The 18,284-nt window shown below is 57.6% G+C and overlaps 1 protein-coding gene across 1 annotated transcript in view; it reads left to right on the top strand.

Moving 5' to 3' along the window:
* Positions 1-18,284, top strand: part of LOC308257778 (scavenger receptor cysteine-rich domain-containing protein DMBT1-like) — a gene marked incomplete at both ends in the record, with an annotated part of 61,008 nt that overhangs the window by 17,474 nt on the left and 25,250 nt on the right. Inside the window, 11 exons of the mRNA XM_080687851.1 lie at positions 1,187-1,504; positions 1,612-1,641; positions 3,203-3,241; positions 3,359-3,506; positions 4,652-4,842; positions 6,380-6,409; positions 8,586-8,903; positions 10,681-10,713; positions 12,062-12,094; positions 12,518-12,671; positions 12,918-13,135. Of these exons, the coding sequence (XP_080543977.1) occupies positions 1,187-1,504; positions 1,612-1,641; positions 3,203-3,241; positions 3,359-3,506; positions 4,652-4,842; positions 6,380-6,409; positions 8,586-8,903; positions 10,681-10,713; positions 12,062-12,094; positions 12,518-12,671; positions 12,918-13,135 (1,512 nt within the window). The remainder of the gene's footprint in view (positions 1-1,186; positions 1,505-1,611; positions 1,642-3,202; positions 3,242-3,358; positions 3,507-4,651; positions 4,843-6,379; positions 6,410-8,585; positions 8,904-10,680; positions 10,714-12,061; positions 12,095-12,517; positions 12,672-12,917; positions 13,136-18,284) is intronic.

Genomic DNA, 18,284 nt, shown 5'->3' on the forward strand with positions numbered 1-18,284 from the left:
GAGTCCAGATGACCTTCCTGTCCTCTTCTAATTCCAAATTCCCAGCAGAGAATCTGTCCTGATTCAGCACAGGGACTGGTTCCTCTGAAGTCGGACGTACACTTGAGCTGACTGGGCAGCCTCGGTCGTGGGGAACATGGCACTGGCCCCGTGCCCCTCCTGGCTTCGGGTAGGACAGGTCATCTAAGAAAGGGATATGGGTAAAGAAGACATGTACGAGTTATCTATTGTCATGTAAAACCACCCCAAACACAGTGGCTTAGGACAGCACCATTTGTAATTGCCCGTGAGTCTGGGGGTCAGCTGGGCTGCCTTGCAGATCTGGGGTAGGCTTGGCTGATCTTGGCAGGGCTCCCACATACATTTCAGGTTAGCTGGCAGGTCCGTGGAAGACCGTCCGGCCTAGGACGGCCTCCCTCACAGGCCTTACATGTCCATAGCTGTTATCTGAGGTGACAGAGGTGACGAGGACATGTGACTTCCACCACCCAGCCCCCGGCTCAGGCTTATTCTCGTGATTGTCCCAGAGCTTCCATGGAGCACAGGGGAGCCTGTCAGCCCTCTCGGACTCAGCTCTGCATGGCTTTGGGTAGGACAGGTTATATGCATCATTGTTTCTGCTACATTCTATGGGCAAAGCGAGTCATGAGCCACCAGCCCAGCGCGAAGGTGTACAGGGGTCCTCGAACTTTTTAAACAGGGGGCCAGTCCACTGTCCCTCAGACCGTGGGAGGGCCGGACTATAGTTTAAAAAAAAATTATGAACAAATTCCTTTGCGCACTGCGGGCCCGGGACGCGTCGGCTGCTAAGTAGGACAGGCAGCAGCACCCGGCGGGCCGGATCCATGTCCTCGGCGGGCTGCATGTGGCCCGCGGGCCGTCGTTTGAGGACCCCTGGCAATGAGAGGGGGAGCTTCAGTGTCGCATGGTGAAGAGCAAAGGTATGAGGAGGAGAAAAACTGGGGCCGCTGGTGTGAAGGACCGACCCCCCCGGCAAGCCGTCTTCAATGGGGTGTGGGAGAGGAGGGTGTTAGGGGCTCCTTCGAGCGTGGACCTCTCCCGGCAGCGGGAAGGGTGTGCGTTGCAAAGTCATGGAAAGCAAGGAAGGCTAGGCCGGGTAGAAGCCGGTCCAGCCATCAACAGGCAGAGGGCGCCGTTCTCACCCCGTGACCCCTACTCTTCCCAGGAGGCTGGGCCCCCGTGAGGCTGGTGGGCAGCCGGGGGAGCTGCGCGGGCCGCGTGGAACTCTTCCACCAGGGCGTCTGGGGGACCGTGTGCGATGACCTCTGGGACCTGCCGCAAGCCAACGTCGTCTGCAGGCAGCTGGGGTGTGGCCGGGCCGTGTCCGCGCCCGGCGAGGCCCACTTCGGGGAAGGTTCTGGCAAGATCCTGCTGGACGATGTGCGCTGCAGGGGCGACGAGGGGCACCTGGAGGAGTGTGCCCACCTCGGCTGGCTCTCCCACAACTGCGGGCACGGGGAAGACGCGGGCGTGGTCTGCTCAGGTAACCCCGCCCCTCGCCAGGCCGAGCGGGTCCGGGCTCTTCCCAGGCGGAACCTACAAGAGACGGGGTAAAGCTCACGGCCGCCGCTCTCATCCCTCTGCTTACAGGTGCTGCACACGCCGCGGGCACGCCACCAGGTAGGAGGGCGCTGGCGCCAAGGGCAGCGTGCCCACCCCTCGGGGCAGAGGCTGTGCTGGAATTGGGTGTCCCTTACTCTCCTGCTGCGGGGTGGGGGGGGGGGGGGCGGGCGGAGCCTGGAGCCCCTGAATGTCCGTGGCCAGGTGGAGAGCACCTTAGGCCAGGGGTGGGCAAACTTTTTGACGCGAGGGCCACCATGGGTTCTTAAACCGGACCGGAGGGCCGGAACAAAAGCATGGATGGAGTGTTTGTGTGAACGAATATAAATTCAAAGTAAAGGAGCGGAGGGGAGAGCAAGAGAACCCTCCGCTCTTTCGGCTCCGCGGGCCGGATAGAACAGCCGAACGGGCCGGATCCGGCCCGCGGGCTGTAATTTGCCCACGGCTGCCTTGGGCTCATGTCCGCCTCTCCGCTACTCCGCTGCTCACGCCACACGCAGGCAGCAGGCTCTAACTCTCGGCTCCCGCACAGCACGTGCGGTCCGTCATTCTGAGGGCACGAGGGGACGGCGGTGAGACTCGGGTAGGGAGTTGGATCTGCAAGGCAGAGCCGGGCCACCATAGCTCTGCGGTTGAGCGCCGACCTAGGAACCCCTAACGTCCTCCTCTCCCACGCGGTTCGATTCCTGGTCGGGGCACAGGCCCGGGTTGCGGGCTCCATCCCCAGTGTGGGGCGTGCAGGAGGCAGCCCATCCGTGATTCTCTCTCATCATGGATGTTCCTTTCTCTCTCTCCCCCGCTCCCTTCCTCTCTGAAATCAATAATAGTTTTTTTAAAAGGACTTGAGAGGCAGTTAAGGAACTTCCTGCCCAGGGGCAGGTGGCTGGTGGGAAGGAACTGGCCAAGGTCAAGGTGCCCCCTTCTGTCCCCCTCTCCTAGCCTCTGCCTCGTTCCGGTGCAGCCGGCCCCAGGGAGCTCCTGCTCTTGTTTGCCCCGCTGCTCTCTGGTGATACCCAGAGGTGCCAGGTGCCCTCTCCTGCACCAACCCCGTCCTGTGCGCGGCGTCGTGCATCAGGCTGAGGGGCGAGGTCTAGCGATGCTCAGTCCGCCCCTCGGGGTGGTGGGCTCTGGTCCTGGGCAGGCGGAGTGGCCTGGTCCTGGGAGAGACGCTCCAGCGGGAAGTTCTGGGCCAGCTGCCACTGGTCGGAGGCGCGTCGGGCCGGAAGGAGGGTCCGGAGCGTCCCTGGTCCCGGCTCCCGGGCCCGGAGCAGCGGTGGAGGGGAGCAGCGCATCAGTGCCTCTTGCTGTTCGTCCACCGAAGCCGCGTGGCTCCAGCCCCAGGCTCCCTGGAATTGGCCACAGGAGCCAGCATCTCCCATCTTCCATGGTCTTCACCCCGATTTAAACGTAGCTCATTTGTGTGTGTGACGCGGGAAGGATGCGCCAGCGTCGGGGAAGGTTCTAGACCGGTGGTGCCTCTTCCCTCCCCACACCAGCATCTGTCCGGGCGCCGGCTCACCCCCAGGCTGGCTCCGCGGCTCTGCGGGGGGGGGGGGGGGGGGACCCGGACAGCGTGGGCCTCGCGCCCGCTGACAGTCCACGTGTCCTTTGTGTGTGACAGGTCGCCCGTCGGCTGCCACGGCAGGGACGGCCACTGCAGGTGAGACCTCGGGCGTGAACCGTCTGAATGTGGAAGGAAACGGTGAAGTGTGTGAGTTATAAAATGCGTGAACTGAATAAGGGCAAGTGGAGACCCTGAACCCCCTCCTGCTTTTAGAGAAACCTCGGTGCGGCGGCGTCATCGCTAACGCGTCGGGCGCCGTGAGGAACCCGCCGCGGACTGTCATGCGCGACAACGTGACCTGCGTGTGGGAGATCCGGGCCAACGCGTCCGACCACGTGCTGCTGGCCTTCCCCTACCTCAAGTAGGTCCCGCGGCGCCGAGGCCGCGCGCGGTTCGAAATGCCACCGTGGGCTTCCCTGGTTGGCTCCCACAACTAGGGCTCCTCCGTGTCTCTAAGTCTTAGTCCAAAATAATCATAAACATACAAGACGCTGCAGAAATAGGGCGAGTTCCAGGTGCCTCCCCAGCTCCCCTACCGGCGGCTCTTAACGTAACTGCAGAGCAATACCAGAAGCATGACCTTGACGTGCGTACAACACTGTGAGCTCGACTACAGACCTCTTATTCAGCGGTCACCATTTTCACATGCATGTGTATGCACGTGTGTTCATGTGTGTGCATGCGCATGTGTCTGTATATGTGTGCATGCACATGTGTCTGCATGTGTCTCTGTGTGTGCACACGTGGGGTGCACATGTGTGTGTGTGTGTGTGACAGAGGCGAAGATTAAGACGCAGTGTGTCTCTATTTCAGCCTCTGGTTAAAGGTGCAGAATCCAGGGGACCGAGACCTAAGAAATGAGAAATGTTCAGATTTTAATGTCGTAGTCAAGGTTGACGTTCTTCATAGATCAGTGTCTTAAGGAGACTGGCCCCCAGAAGCAACTTAAGTTGTTTATTACTCTTGAATTTTTCTTGTCCAAAATATGACTTGGGCCGGAGGCTCAGGGGCCGAGGCATGGGCACGGGTTTCTGACGAGAGCGCTAGAGGCATCTGGACAAAGCTCGACAACGGAGAGCAGCAGCTGACCACTCAGGTCGCTCCCCAAGGCGAGCTGGGCGGGGGTGGGACCTCCCTCCCGCCCTCCAGGCCGGCCGGCCGGCCGTCGAGAGCTCATAAATGGCTGGACTGGACCTGGGAGCCGTGTCTACGCGGGCAGACCCAGCAGATCCATGGCCCTGGTTCGCCCAGCCCTGCCCCGGGCCCAGGGCTTCGAGGCGCCGTGAACTCAGGGCACCCCTAGAGCTTCAGCGGCTTCCCTCCCGTCCCAGTTAAAGTCCCATCCTCCTTGGAGGGGAAAGTGAGGTCAAAGGAACGCACCCTTCGTTTGAAGGCCAGCGTTTCACCTGTCCGCGGCCTCCTTATAGTCACGACGGAAGGGCCCGCCTCAAGCGCACCCGCAGGGCTGCCGCCCGGGGCCTGAGGCGCCATCCGCTTCCTCCCCAGCCTGGACTGCGCCAACGAATACTTTGAAATCCTGGACGGCCCCCCGTCTTCGGCCACGTCCCTGGGGAGGACCTGCTCAGGCTATTACCTCACCTACGAGTCCTCCTCCAGCTCCATGACCCTCCAGTACTTCCGAAGCTCCAACAACATCGGGAAGGTCTTCATCGCGTATTATTACTCCGCAGCCAAAGGTAAGGGGGTGGCCAGTGCGAGCGCCGGGAGCGGGCCTGTCCGCCCGCGGAGCCGTGACTGGCCCATCGCTGCGCTGGGACCTCGGGCGGCAGACTCCGCCTCTGCCTGCCCCCCCGCCCCCCGGCCCCGGAGTGGGGATGATCAGATGACCCCACGCCAGGCCTGCTGGGTGGTGACTGAGGCACCTGTCCTGGGGCATCACGAGGGCTGTCCAGTCCACACGGCGTCTCCTCGCAGGCTCAGCGGAAAGCCGTTTCTGAGTCCCTCTGAGTCCTGCCCCGGGCGGGCGTGTTAGGACCTGCGGGGGGTGTGGTCCCAGCCCGGGAGACAGAGGGCCTTCCAGACCAGCACGGGCGACACCATTAGCGGACAAGCAGGGTACAGGACATTCAGGCCAGCAAAGCGAATGTGCTCGGTTAGTGTGTGCGTGAGTCTCAGGAAGGCACCAGGAGAGAGAGAGAGAGAGAGAGAGAGAGAGAGAGAGAGAGAGAGAGAGAGAGAGAGAGAGGGAGAGAGAGGCGAGTGTCGGCTACAGCACAGTGTTCACGAAAATACAGCAAGCAGCCTGAGGGTTGTCCTTATTTATTTTTAATATTTTTATTGATTTCAGAGAGTAAGAAAGAGGGAGAGACAGACAGAAACATCCATGATGAGAGAGATTTATGGATCGGCTGCCTCCTGCACGCCCCACACGGGGGATGGAGGCTGCAACCCGGGCCTGTGCCCTGACCGGGAATCGAACCGTGACCTCCTGGTTCGTAGGTCGACGCTCAGCCCCGGAGCCACGCCGGCCGGGCTTAGATTTGTCTTTAAACCTGGTGAGGCTGTGAGCAGAGGAGGAGGAGGAGGGCCAGCAGGTGCGGGAGCTGCGGGAGCACAGGTGGGGTGGCGCGGTGTGCGGTGCGGAGGCAGCCAGGAGCTGGACCGAGGGTCCCGGTGAGCCACACGTGCCGAGGTTGGGGGCGGACAGCAGCCGTGATCGGAAGAACAGCTGGCGTCGGCCGGATGCCTCGTTGGAGCCGGTCAACATCCTAAGCCCTTTGCATGTGCTACCTCCTCCAATCCTCACGCAAGCCCGTGCGTCCTCCCCTTTGACAGATGAGGAAACTGAGGTCTGAGGGGTCCGTCCCTGCCCCGAGGCCTCCCAGCGATGGGTCCTGCACTAGTGACCACTGAGAGGGGCCGAGCTCAGGGACGGTTCTTTCAGCCGCCGCCTCGGCCCACACGCTGCTCAGAACGGCCTCCTTCTCGGAAGCCCCGGGCGCCCCGCTGAGCGGGCGGGGGCAGCTGCTCTGTCACAAGCCGATCAGGGACGTCGCCGTGATTGACGGGACACCGTTGCTGACCGACGGGTTTAATTTTTTGAGAGAGACCCTCGTTGGCCCGTTTATTCGTGCGCTCACGGTTGACTCTCGTCTGTGCCCGGGCCGGGTCTAACCTGCAACCTTGGCGTACGGCGATGGCGCTCTCATCACGGAGCGGCCCGGCCAGGGCGACGCCGGGCGGTAATTGACGATGGTTTCCTTGTGTTTGCAGAGCCGGTTCCACAGACCCCACCGCTCACCAGTGAGTCCTGTCTCCTGTTGTTACTCAATCTTCGCTCCTACTTCCGTGTCTGCCTCTGTCCCCACCCCGGGTGCGGTCACTGTCGTAATCTGATCCCTTTCACGCACGTCTGCTAACCGCCTGCACGTATCTACCGCAGCTGAGAGGTCTGTCCACACGCGTTTGCACATGTATGATGCTCACTCGCAGTGGAACGAGGCTACACATAGCGGGGTCCCTGCCTAGTGATCGTCGTTGATCTGGATTCCTGTCAAAGGCAATGAAACACAGCCAACCAGACACGCCCGTTTAGGGAAAGTAGAAACCGAAGACGCAGCAGCAGCACCGACGGGGGTGCCTCCAGCACAGGGCGGCACGGTTTAACTGCCATGCGCCCAGGGACTGGGCAGGGAAAGGGATCACTTCTGTTGGATCCCACACATCTGAGACACGCCGAGACCCCCACGTCAAGGAAGTTCGATCTCAGAGGTTGCTTCTTTTTTAAACACACATTTATGATGGATGTAAAGGGGAAGGGAGAGGGAGAGAGAGAGAGAAACATCAATAACGAGAGAGAGTCACCGATTGGCTGCCCCCGGCACGCCCCACACGGGGGACTGAGCCCGCAATCCGGGCCTGTGCCCCGACCGGGAATCAAACCCTGACCTCCCGGTCTGTAGGTTGACACTCACCCACCAAGCCACGCCGGCCGGGCGGAGGTTGCTTCTTGTAGAGAAGACGGGGGGGGGAGGGACTCTGCCGGCGTCTTCGCGTGGCGTGGAGAGCTGTCTCGGAACGCTGCCTCCTTGTCTTGCCCGCGTCCTCCCTTTTGTTGAAGGAGGTTTTCTTGTACCCACAGCCATCCCAGCAGCAACACCCAGGACGGGGACGGCCAGACCAGGTAAGCCCGAGTGCAGCCGGCATCGCCCGGTGCCTTTCCTCTCGGCACCTGCCTCTGTACCTGCCTCCTGGGCAGAAACGGGACCAACCGCACGCGGTTCGTCTATTTGCAACGGGGCCACGTGACTGCTGTCGAACTTTTCAGGGCCGTTCGACACCATGGGCCACGTCGGGCTCTAGCGTCCGGGGGAGCAGAGTTCATTTTTTTCAGAGCCTTTCCAAGCCGTCAAACCCTGAGCAGGTTCCACGGCCTTCTAGGGCAGGGGTGGGCAAACTTTTTGACTCGAGGGCCACAATGGGTTCTTAAACTGGACCGGAGGGCCGGAACAAAAGCATGGATGGAGTGTTTGTGTGAACTAATATAAATTCAAAGTAAAGGAGCGGAGGGGAGAGCAAGAGAACCCTCCGCTCTTTCGGCTCCGCGGGCCGGATAGAACAGCTGAACGGGCTGGATCCGGCCCGCGGGCCATAGTTTGCCCACGGCTGTTCTAGGGGGACCCTGTCTTCCCTGTGTGGGGCCACATGGGGTCATAGTTGATGCGCCTCCACGTCACCAGCGACCTTTTAAGGGGAACAGGGTGTCAGACACCCTGGAGGCAGTGAGATGGAGCAGCAGAGAAGAAAGAAACGCAGTGACCTTTGGAATTAGACCTGCATTTAGATCTGTTACTTACCAGACGTGAGATTGGGGGTGAGCCACTTTGCCTCAGTTTCCTCGTAGATAAAGTTGGTAAATGGATGCTCTTCCTGAGTTACTACAAAGGTGAACACACACACACACATATGCACACACATGCACACACGCGCACACACGCACACATGCACACACACAAAACCACAGATCACTGTGCACATTGTTCATAACGTTCTTCTGCATTTGCCCAGAGGGGCCTAATAACTATTCAGTTAATGGACAGTTTTAAAATATGCTTTTATTGGTTTCAGAGAGGAAGGGAGAGGGAGATAGAAACATCCATGATGAGAGAGAATCATGGATCGGCTGCCTCCTGCACGCCCCCTACTGGGGATTGAGCCCACAACCCGGGCCTGTGCCCCGACCGGGAATGGAACCATGACCTCCGGGTTCATAGGTCGATGCTCAACCGCTGAGCCATGCCGGCCGGGCGAGGCTATACGGCATTTTGACAATCCTGATGATTTATCAAACCCGGGAGGTTGACCCGTTGCCTGACCTCTTGCCATGTCCTCCATCCCTGATGGTGGTGCAGGGCCGGCAGCCCGACCAGCTCGTGGGGAGCGTCCCCGACGGCGGTCGTCACCAGGTCTCTGTCCACAGGGCACTGGCCGGCGCTGCGGCTGGCGGGCGGCTCCGGCGCATGCTCGGGGCGCGTGGAGGTCCTCCGCCAGGGGGCCTGGGGCACCGTGTGCGACGACCTGTGGGACCTGCACGAGGCTGAGGTTGTGTGCCGGCAGTTGGGCTGCGGCAGGGCCGTCGCTGCCCTGGGGAAGGCCCACTTCGGCCCGGGCTCCGGGGACATCCTCCTGGACAACGTCCAGTGCTCGGGGGCCGAGCGCCACCTGGGCCAATGCACGCACTCGGGCTGGGCGGAGCACAACTGTGGCCACCATGAGGATGCCGGCGTCACCTGCTCTGGTAGCCCCTCCCCTCTCAGACAATCCTTTCGGGTGTTGTGGGTGAAGGCAGTGAAACCATGCATCCCAGGTGGAATGTCATCCTCCCATCCTTCCTTCCATCCTTCCTTCCATCCCTCCATCTTTCCTTCCATCCTTCCATCCCTCCATCCCTCCATCCTTCCATCCCTCCATCCTTCCATCCCTCCATCCTTCCATCCATCCTTCCATCCCTCCATCCTTCCATCCATCCTTCCATCCCTCCATCCTTCCATCCATCCTTCCATCCCTCCATCCTTCCATCCCTCCATCCTTCCATACCTCCATCCTTCCATCCCTCCATCTTTCCTTCCATCCCTCCATCCTTCCATCCCTCCATCCTTCCATCCATCCTTCCTTCCATCCTTCCATCCCTCCATCCTTCCATCCATCCATCTTTCCTTCCATCCATCCTTCCATCCTTCCTGCCATCCATCCTTCTTTCCTTCCATCCATCCATCCATCCCTCCATCCTTCCTTCCATCCTTCCATCCCTCCATCCTTCCATCCCTCCATCCTTCCATCCCTCCATCTTTCCTTCCATCCATCCATCCATCCATCCATCCCTCCATCCCTCCATCCTTCCATCCCTCCATCCTTCCATCCCTCCATCTTTCCTACCATCCATCCTTCCATCCCTCCATCTTTCCTGCCATCCATCCTTCTTTCCTTCCATCCATCCATCCCTCCATCCATCCTCCCATCCATTTATCCTTCCATCCATCCATCCTTCCATCCCTCCATCCTTCCATCCCTCCATCTTTCCTTCCATCCATCCATCCATCCCTCCATCCTTCCTTCCATCCATCCATCCCTCCATCATTCCTGCCATCCATCTTTCCTTCCATCCATCCATCCCTCCATCCTTCCTTTCATCCATCCTTCCCTCCATCCTTCCTGCCATCCATCCTTCCCTCCATCCATCCATCCCTCCATCCTTCCATCCATTTATCCTTCCATCCCTCCATCCTTCCATCCCTCCATCCTTCCATCCCTCCATCTTTCCTTCCATCCATCCATCCATCCCTCCATCCTTCCCTCCATCCATCCATCCCTCCATCATTCCTTCCATCCATTCATCCCTCCATCCTTCCTTTCATCCATCCTTCCCTCCATCCTTCCTGCCATCCATCCTTCCCTCCATCCATCCATCCCTCCATCCTTCCATCCATCCAACCCTCCATCCATCCATCCTTCCATCCCTCCATCCATCCATCCCTCCATCCATCCATCCATTCTTCCATTCATCCTTCCCTCCCTCCCTCCCTGCCTCCACCCTCTCCCTCCATCCCTCCATCCATATGCTCATTCTTTCATCACACAATCCTCGAGCTTCTCCCTGGCCCTGGGCTCAGACACACACCCTGCCAAGGGCAGCTCCAGATTGCACAGGGGAGGTGGGGGTCTCGATTGTTCGTGTGTACCTGCCCCACCGGGAACCTGGCAATCACGATGCAGGATCCCGACCCTGGAGATGATGACTAACTCGGTTTGAGAAGGGGGCTCTGGGGTCTGCATTCTAACACATATCCCAGGTGGTTCAGGATTAGAGGGGACAGGTAATCCAGCCCTGAGTCCCCTGCCCCTGAGACCAAGGACCCTGCCAGAGGAGGACTGGACTGGCCCAGGGACAGGTCTGGTGCTCTGGTCTCAGAAAGACCATGGTCCTTTCCCCTTTGTCCCCCACTCATGCCCATACCCCACGTCCTCCACACTTTGGATTCACTAATGAGAGAGACCTCTTCTCATTATGCTCCCAGATGCAGAAGACTTGCCTCCTCCCACACCTCCAGGTATGTCCATGTTTTTTTCTAGTCCAAGCAACTTTGATAATAATAATAATGATAATAACAACAACAACAATAATATCAAATATGGATGAATGTTGAGAACCATACACTGTTCTGAGCTCTTTGCACTTATAACTCATTTAATCCCTGCAATAACCCTTGAGAGAAGGACTTCGATTATTCCCATTTTTCAGATAGGTACATTGAGACAAGAAAGTTAGTACTGTACCCAGGACGAGCCAGTGGATTTGAACTCAACCTGTTGGCTCTCTTGGGCACCAACCTCACTGACCACACTGTCCATCGGCCCCGGCTACACAAAGACCGGACAGAACCGGGGCCGAGAGGGGGGGACATTTTGCTCAGATGACTGGTTGTCCCCAGGACACTCCTGCCAAAAGCGATTTGCTATTGTATTTCGCAGAAGAGAAGTCTGAGGCTCAGAAAGGTGGAGGAACTTTCCTGAGATCACTCAGGAATTAATGGTGGAACCAGCCTGACCCCTACGTACACGCTCTTGGGGACCTTGTGACTTCCGCCCGTGTTCAAAGACCTTATAACTTACTGATCGAATGATATTCATCTGTAATAAAAACCAAAGTTGAGCCCGGCCCTGTGGCTTAGCGGTTGAGCGTCAGGGCACATGCCCGGGCTGTGGGCTTGATCCCCATTAGGGGGCGTGCAGGAGGCAGCGGATCCATGATTCTCTCTCATCATGGATGTTTCGCTCTCTCTCTCCCTTTCCCTTCCTCTCTGAAATCCATTAAAAACATAAAAAAATAAAGCATCCACATGTTATATAGTCAACATTTGAAAAACACACACACAAAGTGAGAAAAGTCAGGCCCGCACACGCGGTGTGAGCCCTGAGGTGGCGCTGGAGGTGAATGAAGGGGCCCTCGTTCCATTGCAAGGACAGTCTGGGCCGGGGGACCGCGGGCATCCTGCCGGGCCCGCGTGAGTGAGCTCACCTCCTCTTCCCGGCCGAGGACTGGGGCGATCGGAAGCAGCGGGGCTGGAATGGTCGACTCCGTCTCCTGCTCTTTGAGGCGCCTGCTGTGCCCACAGAGCCTCGGACAGCACACGCAGGTCACCAGTCATTGGCATGTTCCGGGCGCTCCTGGGAACGGCGGCTTCATGTCGTGACTGAGGGGGTAGGGCTGTCTGATGTTAAAGGGCCCTGGTGAGGGTCCAGGGCACAGACATTCAAAGGCACGTTCGTCTGTGGTTCTCTCATTGCATGTAACTCAGCTCAGCGCGAACTTCCGTGGGTGACAGGGATGGAGGAAACCGTGTGGAGAGAGAGGAGCTGTCTGGTCATCACAGTTATCACCCCTTGTTTTCCTTCTAGGTCTTTCCACGGCGTCTCAGGATCACATAACAGGTAATCGCTCTTTTTAAATTAAAATGGAAACTCCATTTGTCTCATCAGACAGAATTAGACCAAAAGGACGCTCCTGCCAAAACCGGTTTGGCTCAGTGGATAGAGCGTCGGCCTGCAGACTGAAAGGTCCCAGGTTCGATTCCGGTCAAGGGCATGTAACTTGGTTGCGGGCACATCCCCAGTAGGAGGTGTGCAGGAGGCAGCTGATCGATGTTTCTCTCTCATCGATGTTTCTGACTATCACTCTTCCTTCCTCTCTAAAAAATCAATAAAATATATTTAAAAAAAAAAAAAAAAAAAAAGGACGCTACTTCCCAGCTGACGGCCTTGTGTGTGCCCACCAGGGGGCAGTGCTGCCCACGGCACCCACCAGGGGTGGGGCCAGGTCATTGCCGGTCACGCAGGTGTCCCCTGTTGTTGCAGGAGGAAGTGGCTCCTGTGGAGGGGTGCTGACCAGGCTCCCCAGCTCGTTTTCCAGCCCCCGGTACCCGGAAAACTACCCAACCGACACCCAGTGCGTCTGGGAGATCCACGCGGATAAAAAATCCCGCGTCAAACTCAGCATTCCGAGTCTGAAGTAAGGACACGGCCTTGAACACGCCTGTGACCCAGTCGTAACCACCAGCCTCGCTCATTCCTCAAAGGGAACAAGAGGGCGGGTCACGAGACATCTGAGAAAGGGAGTCGATATGTCACATGTCCGTGTGCCATGTAAACCACGACCCGGACGTGGAATCCCGGGACGGTCCTACGGTGTGCGCTTTTCAGTCAGGGCGGTCCCAGCAAGGTGCTAACCCTCCGCTTTGCCCCCCCCCCCCACCAGCCTGGAAGACGTCCCGGGGTGCCCCTTCGACTCTGTGGAGGTCTTCGATGGGCCGAGGATGGCCTCGCTCTCCCTGGGCCGGTTCTGTGCCCCGGGAGCGGTGCTGGTCTCCTCCTCCTCCGACATCATGACCCTGGTCTTCCGGAGCGACGCTGTGGTCACCAACTCCGGCTTCCACGCTCTGTTCGACGTGATTCCGCGGGGCGAGGGAGAGCCAGGTAGGAGGCCCCGGTCGTTGTGAAAAGACAGGACAGCCCTGGCCGGTTTGGCTCAGTGGTTGATGTTAGTCAAGGGGTCAAGGGCACGAACCTCAGTTGCGGACTCCATCCCGAGCCCCTGCAGGAGGCAGCCAATCGATGGTTCTCTCTGTCTGTCTCTCCCCCTCCCTTCCACTCTGTCTGGAAATGAATGAGAAAAATATCCTCAGGTGAGGATTAAAAAAAAAAAAGACACAACAGATTTTCTAATTGGAGGGGCTTCCCTATCAGCAGATGCCTGGGATTCAGTTTTGTTTTTTAAGAATGAAAGGAATTTTTTAAATATAGATTTATTGACTTCAGAGCGGAAGGGAGAGGGAGAGAGATAAAAACATCAATGATGAGCCCTAACCGGTGTGGCTTAGTGGATAGAGCGTCGGCCTGCGGACTGAAGGGTCCCAGGTTCGATTCCGGTCAAGGGCATGTACCTTGGTTGCGGGCACATCCCCGGTAGGAGGTGTGCAGGAGGCAGCTGATGGATGTTTCTCTCTCATCGATGTTTCTTTTTTTTTTTTTTTTGCTTTATTTTTTTTTTAAATAAATCTTTATTCAGATTATTACAATTATTTCTCCTTTTTTCCCCCATAGCTCCCCTCCAGCCATTTCCCACCCCACCTTCTGCCCTTATCTACCCCCCACTGTCCTCATCCATAGGTGTATGATTTTTGTCCAGTCACTTCATGAACCCCCCATACCCCTTTCCCCCTGAGAATTATCAGTCCACTCCCCTTCTATGCCCCCGATTCTACTGTATTCACCAGATTATTCTGTTCCTCAGGTTTTTAATTCACTTGATTTTTAGGTTCACTTGTTGATAGATATGTATTTGTTGTTCACAATTTTTATCTTTCCTTTTTTCTTCTTCCTCTTCTTTAAGAATACCTTTCAGCATTTCATATAATACTGGTTTGGTGGTGATGAACTCCTTTAGCTTTTTCTTGTCTGTGAAACTCTTTATCTGCCCTTCAATTCTGAATGATAGCTTTGCTGGGTAGAGTAATCTTGGTTGTAGGTTCTTGCTATTCATCACATTGAAAATTTCTTGCCACTCCCGTCTGGCCTGCATAGTTTCTGTTGAAAAGTCAGCTGACAGTCGTATGGGTGCTCCCTTGTAGGTAACTAACTGTTTTTCTCTTGCTGCTTTTAATATTCTCTCTTTGTCTTTTGCTCTTGGCATTTTAATTATGATGTGTCTTGGTGTAGTCCTCTTTGGATTCCTTTTGTTTGGGGTTCTGTGGGCTTCCTGGACTTGTAAGTCCATTTCTTTCACCAGGTGGGGGAAGTTTTCGGTCATTATTTCTTCAAATAGGTTTTCAGTATTTTGCTCTCTCTCTTCTTCTGGCACCCCCATAATTCTGATGTTGGTACGCTTGAAGTTGTCCCAGAGTCTTCTTACATTATCTTCAACTTTTTGGATTTTTTTTTTTGCTTTTTGCTTTTTCGGTTGAGTGTTTTTTGCTTCTTTGTATTTCAATTCTTTGACTTGATTTTTGTGTTCTTCTTGTCTGTTTTTGGGTCTCTGTATAATATTTTTTATTTCAGTCAGTGTATGTTTAATTTCTAGTTGGTCCTTTTTCATCTCTTCGAGGGTCTCGTTATATTTATTGGCCTTTTCTAGGATATTCTTAAAAAGCCTTATAACCGTGGTTTTGAATTCTATATCCAGTCGTTTGTTTTCCTCCATTTCTTTCGTTTGTGATCTGATTCTTAGACGCCGCATTTTCACTGCTTCCCTGAGTTGGTAGATTTGTGTGCTAGGTTTCCAATTTGGCCCAGTGGGTCTGCCTCCCCAGTTAACCTGAGGTGGACACTCTTGGTGCACACCTTTGTGGACTGTGTGTACAGCCTTGTTGTAATTAAGTCTTTATTGTTGTTGGTATCACTGGGAAGAATTGACCACCAGGCCAGTTGGCTGTAAGGATCAGCTGTGTCTATGCTGGGAGAAGTCCGGTGCTGGAGACAGCCTTATAGGATTAGACTTGCCAAATTGCAATAGCCTCTGTGCTCAGCTTGGATGGGGTGGAGTCTCAGTCTTGGCTTCCCATCAGCCTTGCCCTTGCTAGCACGTGTGTGCCTTCAGTCCTCTGCCTTCCCGGCTCCCGATTCTCCGCCCGAGAGTCCAGACTCCCCCCACAAGAGCGTGGGTCTCCGGGGGCTCGCCTGGAACTGGGGTTCACTGCAGTCAGAACTGGGGCTCACTTCAGTCAGAACTGGTGTTCGGTGCCGTCAGGAGCCTCTCACTCCCTTCCGCTAGGGAAAGCCTGCGGCAGCCCCCGCAGCCTTTGTGCGCACTGGCGCGAGCGGACTTTCAGTCCTCCGCCTTCCCCGGCTCCCGAGTCTCCGCCCGAGAGTCCAGACTCCCCCCACAAGAGCGTGGGTCTCCAGGGGCTCGCCTAGAACTGGGGTTCACTGCAGTCAGAACTGGGGCTCACTTCAGTCAGAACTGGTGTTCGGTGCCGTCAGGAGCCTCTCACTCCCTTCCGCTAGGGAAAGCCTGTGGCAGCCTCCGCAGCCTTTGTGCGCACTGGCGCGAGCGGACTTTCAGTCTTCCGCCTTCCCCGGCTCCCGAGTCTCCGCCCGAGAGTCCAGACTCCCCCCACAAGAGCGTGGGTCCCCGGGGGCTCGCCTGGAACTGGGGTTCACTGCAGTCAGAACTGGGGTTCAATGCGGTCGGGGGCTCCCTTCCCCCTTCCGCCAGAGAAAGCCAGCCAGGCACTCCGCCGCCCTTCCTCTCTGCGCGCACAAAGACCCTTTGCCGTACCTCCAATTCTCTGTGAGCTTTTCTCCTTCCTTCTAGTTGTAGAATTTTCACTCAGTCAGCTTTCCTGCGGTTCTGGATGGTGTCCGTTCTGTCTTTTAGTTGTAGTTTTGAAATTGTTGTGCGAGGCAGCAGTTTAGGTGTTTACCTATGCCGCCATCTTGGTTTCTCCCTATCACTTTGCTTTAAAGGCATGTGCCTCTCATCGATGTTTCTAACTCTCTATCCCTCTCCCTTCCTCTCTGTAAAAAAATCAATAAAAATATATTTAAACATCAATGATGAGAGAGAATCATGGATCAGCTGCCTCCTGCACACCCCTTCCTGGGGATCGAGCCTGCAACCTGGGCATGTGCCCTGGCCAGGAGTCAAACCGTGACCTCCTGGTTCCTAGATCAACACTCAACCCCTGAGCCACACCAGCCAGGCCTGGGGTTCAGTGTTAGAAGACCCTCGGCCTTAGTCCCAGGGCTCTGCCCTGTAGCTGCTGGCTTTCCCCACTGAGAGTGCCACCTGGGCAGGTGGAGCAAGAGGGCGATGCACAGCCTGTGTGTGAAGGCGGCTGCGGCCTCCTCCAGGGGCAGGAGCAGCCAGTGCTGGAGGTCCTGTCCGCATCCTCACTGCCCGCCCGGCGGGAGCTGTCCAGAGTGCTGACGCCTGGAAGCCCCGCCTTCCTGAGGAATCTGCTTCTCTCCCCGGCCACCCCACCTCCTTCCCTAGACTCACCCGACCCAGAGGTGTGAGCGTCTCTCAGCCACGGCCCTACAGGCGGTCATTCCAGGGCCAGGGCCAGTCTGCACCCAGCAAGCACGCTACCTGCCGACCAGGGGCCCCTGACACCCAGGGGCCGTTGCGGGAACCGCGTAACTTTTTCAGAAAGCCAAGTAGTGAACCCCTGGCGGGTGGTGGGGGTGCGGATGGGGGCGTGTTTACTTCTGGGCAAGGAATTTCCTCGTATATTTGACCCTCAGAGGCACGTTTGCCTTGGGGAGGCTGAGATCCACCATGTGAGTCTGCCATTCCCTGACGTAAGATCATCAGTCCCTCGCCCACCAGTGTTCACTGAGGCCCTGCCAGGCCAGGCCCAGCTGCAAGAGCTGGAGACACAGCCCCTGCATTTATGAGCCACAAACAGGGAGCTGGGAAGCCTTTCTTTTTAAAAATAGATTTTTATTGATTTCAGAGAGGAAGGGAGAGGGAGAGAGAAACGTCAATGATGAGAGAGAATCCATGAGGATGCTGAGCGGCTGGGAGGATGCTCAGTGGCTGGGAGGATGCTGAGCGCTGGGAGGGTGCTGAGAGCTGGGAGGGTGCTGAGCGGATGGGAGGGTGCTGAGCGGATGGGAGGGTGCTGAGAGCCGAGAGGATGCTGAGTGCTGGGAGGATGCTGAGCGGCTGGGAGGGTGCTGAGCGGATGGGAGGATGCTGAGTGCTGGGAGGGTGCTGAGCGGATGGGAGGGTGCTGAGCGCTGGGAGGGTGCTGAGCGCTGGGAGGGTGCTGAGTGCTGGGAGGGTGCTGAGTGCTGGGAGGGTGCTGAGCGCTGGGAGGGTGCTGAGCGCTGGGAGGATGCTGAGTGCTGGGAGGATGCTGAGTGCTGGGAGGGTGCTGAGCGCTGGGAGGGTGCTGAGCGCTGGGAGGGTGCTGAGCGGCTGGGAGGGTGCTGAGCGCTGGGAGGGTGCTGAGCGGCTGGGAGGGTGCTGAGTGCTGGGAGGGTGCTGAGTGCTGGGAGGGTGCTGAGCGGATGGGAGGGTGCTGAGCGGATGGGAGGGTGCTGAGCGGCTGGGAGGGTGCTGAGCGGCTGGGAGGATGCTGAGTGCTGGGAGGGTGCTGAGTGCTGGGAGGGTGCTGAGTGCTGGGAGGGTGCTGAGCGGCTGGGAGGGTGCTGAGCGGATGGGAGGATGCTGAGCACTGGGAGGGTGCTGAGCGCTGGGAGGGTGCTGAGCGCTGGGAGGGTGCTGAGCGCTGGGAGGATGCTGAGTGCTGGGAGGATGCTGAGTGCTGGGAGGGTGCTGAGCGCTGGGAGGGTGCTGAGCGCTGGGAGGGTGCTGAGCGCTGGGAGGGTGCTGAGCGCTGGGAGGGTGCTGAGCGGCTGGGAGGGTGCTGAGTGCTGGGAGGGTGCTGAGTGCTGGGAGGGTGCTGAGCGGATGGGAGGGTGCTGAGCGGATGGGAGGGTGCTGAGCGGCTGGGAGGGTGCTGAGCGGCTGGGAGGATGCTGAGTGCTGGGAGGGTGCTGAGTGCTGGGAGGGTGCTGAGTGCTGGGAGGGTGCTGAGCGGCTGGGAGGGTGCTGAGTGCTGGGAGGGTGCTGAGCGCTGGGAGGGTGCTGAGCGCTGGGAGGGTGCTGAGCGGCTGG

The sequence above is a fragment of the Plecotus auritus genome (assembly GCF_963455305.1).
Source record: "Plecotus auritus genome assembly, chromosome: 9".
NCBI lineage: Eukaryota > Metazoa > Chordata > Mammalia > Chiroptera > Vespertilionidae > Plecotus > Plecotus auritus.